The following is a 7,426-nucleotide window of genomic DNA, read 5'->3' as shown; positions in this document are numbered from 1 at the left end:
GGGGGGGGTTGTTGGATGGCGATTCCTCTTGCAGTGCTGCCTCCAAACAGAAGTGAGATTTTTCTCGTTTTCCGGCCAGTCTGTTGGCCACATTTTTAGGATGACAAGGAGCACGCCCGCCCCCTTATCTTTGGTTCTCCTAACAGGAAGGTGTCCTCTTCCAAAGTATTGATGAATATATAGGTTGTAAGCGCCGGTGGAAAACTCCAGTGTCTCTCACATTTGCCCCGAGGTGGGTAAACGAATGTCATGTTTACCCTTCCAGGAGCTCAGCACTTCGGATCCTTTTCCCTTTGGCTTGGCGGTGAGTGGCACCCGCCTGCTTACTTGAGTACTTTCTCCTGGCAGTGGGGCTCCGTAAAGGACATCGCTGCTCGGTTTTTGCCCCAATACTCTGGCCGTCTGCAGTGACTGAGGTTGTGCTTCTCTCCTGCCCAGCTGCTGCTCCTCAAGCGGCAGAGCAAATAATTCCAGGCTTTCCCCGTGTCCCAGCAGTACTTCATAATGCTACCATGGCTGCAAAGGACCACCCACAGCTGCTCCGGAGAACTTGCTCTCCGTTCCTAGGTCTTTCAGGAAAGCAGCAACCTGTGTTCACTCTACAGCAAGGACCGGTGGAGCTGACAGCAGTATGATTACCATCCAAATGCTTCTAATCACTTTTAGAGCTGTCAGCATTACATGCATTAAGGCCAACTGGGATGAAGTTTAAAAAAAAATGGAGGGATTGAGGAGATTGGAGTGTGTTTGAAGTTTCTTATTTCTTCAACAGAGAATGATCTGCCTAGTTGGTGGCGCATAGAATTTGGTTGTTTTCTTGGATCCCAACTGAGCACGTCATCAGAGAAAGGAGGACTGAGGATGATTAAAGGGACCATTTCTTGGGGTTTCTTTTCTGTTCCTTTCTTCTCCCACTTCTGGACGCCTTCCTCATCATTTGGGCTGTCCATCCAGCCATCTGAATTTACTTATTCCAGGTTTCTCAAGGTGTCTACCTCCCTGTATTTTTTCCATTTTCCTACATTGATGACTCAGGAATTAAGAATAGCGTTTTTGTCAAACTGTGAGTGCGGTCATCGGTGTCCTGGATTGAAGCCAGGTGGCTCTCTCTGAAATGGAGCCTATTTCGGATCATTCTTTCCCTTCCCTCAGTCTTGCCATTTGTGAAATAAGAAAATTGGTTCAGATCATTCCTAAGATCTCTTCCAAGTCTAAAATTTTGTAGTTCTCAAATTACTGTCTTCTTCCCTCAATGTTTTACTTGAACATTTCATACTGTAATCCTAATTGTCTCTTTCCCTGATGACTTTGCTGACAATTTAACTTGGAGTAAACAGTCTTTCTGCTAGTCAGCTGTACTCATATCTACCACAGAAATGTCATGTCATACATGGAAGGGCTTTCTTCCAAAGCTAGGCATATTAATAGTTTGTAGCTTTCAAATTCTAAATCGAAAATCCTAAATCATAAAAGTAACTGATAGAAACAGTGGCAGTGGGGCCTACATTGGTTTGAATGCCAACCTTCTTCAGTTCTCAATTCTGTTTGCACATGAAAATCACCTGACATTTGTTTAAACACTTTATGGAAAATTTGAAACATTTTCCATGTTTCGAAGTTTAGGAAGAACAATGTAATGAACTCCTAAATACCTGTCATCCAGTTTAAACAATGATCACATCATGAATGAATTTATATAACCTATATCCATTCACTCTCCCCACCAATTATTTTGAAGCAAATTCCAGACATGTCATATGTTATTTTATCTATTTTAGGACAGATCTCTAAAAATGAGGGTTTTTTTTTCTTTGTTTAACATTATTATATGGGAAACTTAAAAGAGATTCCCAGGCCCTATATCTGAATCAGAATCTGAGAATTATTCTTAGACATACGTAGACATTTTGTAATTCTAATGCAGCTTGTCAGACAAGAGTGCATTGCTTTAAGAATATGGAGACCAGGTTTTCTCTTAAGCCACTTATATAATGTGCAAGTGCCTTCATTTCTCTTTCTCTGTTTACTTCAGATTATACAGCTACTGGTGACTCAGTGCAGTTTTGAGGACGATCGAGAGGCAGTGTGGAAGGTAGACTGCCGCAGCCATTTTGAAAATAAAGCCCAAATGAATAAGCTAGCCCTTTAAAAAAAAAAGACAACATTACTTTATTTGATAATCTTCTTTTAAAATATGTTTTATTGATTCTAAAGAGAAAGGAAGGGAGAGGGAGAGACAGAGAAACATCAATGTGAGAGAGAAACATTGAGTGGCTGCCTCCTGCACACCCCCCAACTAGGGATCGAGCCTGCAACCTGGGCATGTGCCCTGACCAGGAATCCAACAGGCAGCCTTTCAGTGCATGGGATGATGCCCAACCAACCGAGTCACCTGGCCAGGGCTACTTGGTAATCTTTTCACTTGATACTGTACAGTCTTATTTCTCTATTTACCAACGTCATTTAAGCCTATGTAAAGTGGGGCTCAGCAAACTTTTTTCTGTAAAGGGCCAGGTAGTAAATATTTTAGACTTTGCAGACCATATAGGCTCTCACAACTACCCATTTCTGCCACTGTAGCATGAAAACAGCTGAGATGCTAAGTAAATGAGTGAGTGTGCTATTTTCCAATAAAACTTTATTTATAAAACATCTGGCTGACTGGCCATAGTTTGCCAACCCTCCTTCTAAAGGATGGTATGTGGAGAGACTGTTCTAAGACATGTCCTCTACCTACATCCAGCTAGATCCCCGCCAGAACAGAGATTGCTTCCTGTAAATCCCCTCAGAGATGGTTTGGTTGACCCCTCCCATATGTCCCAGGTGTACTGGTTCCTAGAACAAGCGCTTGCCCTGCCCTGGGCAGGCACTAAGGCTATTTCCCCTTATCTGGGGCGGCTCCTGCCACAGTACTCCTATCCATTTTGCTCTGTTCTATATATTTCTTCAGTGCCTGCTGCAGGGCTTGGAGTTTATCCACATTATCTTGCTGAAGCCCAAGATGAACCTCATGTAAGTTCCCTTAATAAACTCTGATGTAATGATGGCACTGTCAACCTCTTTCTTCAGTCTCTCAGTCCCAGGAAATTTCCCAGCATGGCAATGAAAAGAAACTAAGTAAGGAGTCGATATTTTTCAGAACCCTACAGACCTCATTCGATATTGGAACTGCTTTTGTTGAAGGAAGCTGTGTTTTTGACCTGATGTTTCTTGAGGCTCCAGATAGAATTTTCATTCCTACTCCTGAAATAATTAGTATGGTGGGCAAATAAGAGTTCATAACCAATTCTCAAAATTTAAGAAAACAATGATCTGGTTTTTATGTTTTTAATGCCCTTTGTAACCTATTAGCTAAAATGGAGTTTACGAATTATTTATGAAATTCAGTATCTCTATCTTCCATTGCAACTGATAATTGAGAGCTGTTCATACTTGCATGTGAAAAATACATGGCTAATGTAATTATTTTTTAAAGAACCACTAGCGGCCCGGTGCACGAAATTCATGCACAGGTAGGGTACCTAGGCCTGGCCAGCGATCAGGGCTGATAAGTGGGGTGACTGGGGATGCCCGCGGGCACCCATCTTGACTGGCCTGGTACTGCCCACTCGCTGGCCCCGCCCCCCGCCGCCACTGGTTGCCTCCCTCTGTGGGGCGATTGGGGGGGCCCCCACTGGCACCTGCCTTGGCCGGACTGGTATCGCCCACTCACCAGCCCCGCCCCCTCCCTCTGTGGGGCAACAGGCGTGGTGATTAGGGGGCCCCCGCTGGCACCCGCCTTGGCTTGCCTGGGGCCTGTGGGCTGGGGGCAGCTCCTGCGTTGAGTGTCTGCCCCTGGTGGTCAGTGCACGACATAGCGACCAGTCATTCCTCTGGTCGTTCCACTGTTTGGTCGATTTGCATATTAGGCTTTTATTATATGGGACTAGAGACCTGGTGCACGAATCCATGCAGGGGTGGGGTCCCTTGCCCTGGCCGGCTATCGGGGTGGCTGGCCAGGGGGGAGGGACCGTGAGAGGTTGGCCTGCTGGCCCAGGGGAAGGACCACGGGAGGTTGGCCAGCCGTGGGAGGTTGGCTGTGGGAGTGCACTGACCACCAGGGGGCGGCTCCTGCATTAAGCATCTGACCCCTAGTGGTCAGTGCCGTCATAGCGACCGGTCGACCAGTCGTTAGGTCACTTAGGCTTTTATATATAGAGATACTTCATTTTCACATTTTTTCTCTTAAGAGGTACTCAGAAGCATATCATAGTTGCCTGCCTATGAGTTAATGTGGTAACAGGAAACAGACTTGGAAGTTAGGATGTGATTTGGGCAGCCCCTGAGCATAAGCCATTTATTTGACCATATTGGTCCTAGATGAGTTATTAGTCTATAGTCGTGCTCGGCATACTGCGGCTCGCGAGCCACAAAATACCAGCTCTTCCACAAAATACCGACTTCTGCGCATGGGCCACAAAGTTTCAATCGCACTGTACGTGCGCGTCCGCACGTGGTATTTTGTGGATGAGCCACACTCAAGGGGCCAAAGAGCCGCATGTGGTTCGCGAGCTGCGGTTTGCCGAGCCGCAGTTTGCCAACCATTGGTCTATAGTATGTTTAAAACCAAACTTGCTAATTTCAGGGCTTCTGAGCAGAAACCTAGCACCGCTCTCTGCCCTAGGGAGGAGAGTGACCTTTTCAGAATTCCTGGGTCACAATTTAGGGATGACCTAATCTAGGGATGACCTAATCCTTCTTACAGCTCCCTGGTGGCAGCAGGATTTGGAGGACTCCGTAAAGCCCACACAGCAGGCCCGACCCACTGTTATCCGCTGGTCTGAAGGAGGCAAGGAGGTCTTCATCTCCGGGTCCTTCAACAATTGGAGCGCCAAGATTCCAATGATTAAGAGGTGAAGACAAGGGTCTTGATTGAGTCTACAGAGTCCCGGAGTAGAGACCTGGCAGGACTACTCTCCACCTGCTAGGGACTCATGAACATTTTCTGTGACCAGTGACTGTATCTGCGACTTTTTAATTTTAATTTCATAGTGAGTCAGAGGTGTTTTACTACTCGGAGGGACTTATAGTTTTGTGGGCACATTCTTTAGGACCGTATTAATTCAAGTCCTTTCTATGCTTGTAGGAAGTGTTTTATAACTAGCTGAGTCTAGTTGCTCTGACTTCTGCACTAAAACGAAACACACGGTGAAGTTCTAATGTTATTTGTTGCCTCCAGGGCAATAATGAATTATTTAACTGGTTATGAGAACGCCCTACCTATCAGTACGTAATTTTCCAGAAGATGCTCACCAAAATATGGAAAGGGTACCCTGAGCCACTTCTGTATCCTGAACCTACCTGCTATCTTATTTTCACTTGTGAGGGGTCTGTTCTGCTGAAGCAAAATACTTGTACTAAGGTGAACCATTTGGGGAGATTAACATTTTTTTTTTTTATTATTCTTTTCCAGACATTAGTTAAGAACTAAAGTTATTGGGAGGGGTTGGCAAATACATGCTGAACATGATATAGGAAAGGAAACTGGGTTTATAAATTACCTCAGAGGCTACAACCACTTAGCAGTGTAGAGGGAAATTGGTATGATATTTTGATTGCCTCATGGTTTTTACATTTACTTTCCGTCTTCTGATAAGAAGTTGGCCTGCTTAACTTTCTGTTTTCTTCTGTAGCCATAATGACTTTGTGGCCATCCTGGACCTCCCTGAGGAAGAGCATCAGTACAAGTTCTTTGTGGATGGACAGTGGGTTCATGATCCATCAGAGGTAAGGCCTTGACCTCCAAGGGTAAGCACTGACTTAGTCTCCTCCTAGCTGTTACTCCCCTGGGTGTCCAGCTTCACTGCTGTCAGGTTGCTGGGCAGCAGCTCTCCTGCACTGGAGGATTTATCTCCTGATAAAAGATGGAGGTGGCGAGTATGATCATTTTTAAAAAGAGGAGAGTTGAATGGAAGAGATCGATTTGAAACAGGGACTCATACATTTTTCCCATTCACTGTTTCAGCCTGTGGTTACCAGTCAGCTTGGCACGATTAACAATTTGATCCATGTCAAAAAGTCTGATTTTGAGGTGTTTGATGCTTTAAAACTAGATTCAATGGAAAGCTCGGAGACATCTTGTCGAGGTAATTTTGTAGTATGTGCTCTTTCTTGATGTTTTTCTTATAATGCATGTTTCTTCCCAAAAGTGGTTTTTATTTTTATTATTTTATTTTATTTTTGTAAAGAATTTTTGTTGCAGGAGAAACCAAGATGGTGGCATAGGTAAACACCGGAGTTTGCTGCCTCGCACAACCACTTCAAAAATACAACTAAAAGCTGGAACGGACATTACCCAGATCCACAAGAAGGCTGGTTTAGTGGAAATTCTACAACTAGAAGGAAAGAGAAAAGCATACCGAGGCTCAGAGGAGGCGCAGTGCGGAAGTAAAATACTAAGGTACAAAGGTGCACGCAGAGCGGGCTGGCGGCTGAGGGCGCGGTTTGTCTTTTTCGATCAGGAGGGAGTCTCAGGCTCTGAGCTCCAGTTCCGGGCGAGTCTCTGGGGACCTAGACTCATACAGGAGAAGCGGGACTGTCTGGCATCGGTCGGAACTCGAGGGCAGCTTTCTCTCGGAGGTACTTGCAGCAATTGCTGGGACACTGACAAGCGGGGCCTCTGAAGGCAGGACTGAGAGCAGCCATAACTGCTCGCTCTGCCCGCCCTGTTGATCCCTTGGGACCCACCCCGCCCAAGCCTTGCACGGGAGGCGTTTGCTGGATAGCCTCAGGTGGAGGCTAGATTAGCACCTCCCTAGAGCTCCAGGACAGAAGTTCTCCCACTGCAGACACAGCTGATTCTCACAGCCAATTGGCCTGGAGGGCAATCCCTCCCAGTGTTACCTACAACAATCAAGGCTTAATTACAACAAGACTGTGCACAAAGACCACAAGGGGGGGCACCAAGAGTGTCCTCCTCAGGTAATTGGGGAGGCTGAACCACTGGGCCCCAGAGGACACTTAGCATAGAAAACCACTTTATCAATACAAGGAAGCATAAAAAATGCAGAGACAAAGAAACAGGACACAAACGACAGAAATGGAGGAAAGAAAACTGCTGGATAAAGAGTTCAAAACCACACTTTTAAGGTTTTTCAAGAATTTTCTAGAAACTGCGGATAAATGTAGTGAGATCCTCAAGAATTCTAGTGAGACCCTCGATGTTGTGATAAAGGACCAACTAGAAAGTAAGCATACACGGACTGAAATAAAGAATATTATACAGACTCCCAACTGCAGACCAGAGGATCGCAAGAATCAAGTCAAAGATTTGAAATACGAAGAAACAAAAAACACCCAACCGGAAAAACAAAAACAAAAAAGAATCCAAAAATACGAAGATAGTTTAAGGAGCCTCTTGGGACAGCTTCAAGTGTACCAACCATCA

General features: G+C 45.3%; 1 protein-coding gene across 1 annotated transcript; it reads left to right on the top strand.

Moving 5' to 3' along the window:
* Positions 1-512: 512 nt before the first annotated feature.
* Positions 513-6,422, top strand: LOC106695632 (5'-AMP-activated protein kinase subunit beta-2-like). Its single transcript, XM_014450271.2, has 7 exons — positions 513-629; positions 2,033-2,092; positions 2,951-3,012; positions 4,722-4,892; positions 5,673-5,766; positions 6,005-6,125; positions 6,242-6,422. Exons 1-7 carry the CDS (start codon positions 513-515, stop codon positions 6,262-6,264), a joined length of 648 nt encoding a protein of 215 aa, XP_014305757.2. The 3' UTR covers positions 6,265-6,422.
* The last annotated feature ends 1,004 nt before the right edge of the window (positions 6,423-7,426 follow it).

This window comes from Myotis lucifugus, unplaced genomic scaffold, assembly GCF_000147115.1.
Source record: "Myotis lucifugus unplaced genomic scaffold, Myoluc2.0 scaffold_1917, whole genome shotgun sequence".
Lineage (NCBI taxonomy): Eukaryota > Metazoa > Chordata > Mammalia > Chiroptera > Vespertilionidae > Myotis > Myotis lucifugus.
This window is presented reverse-complemented; position numbering and strand designations above follow the sequence as displayed.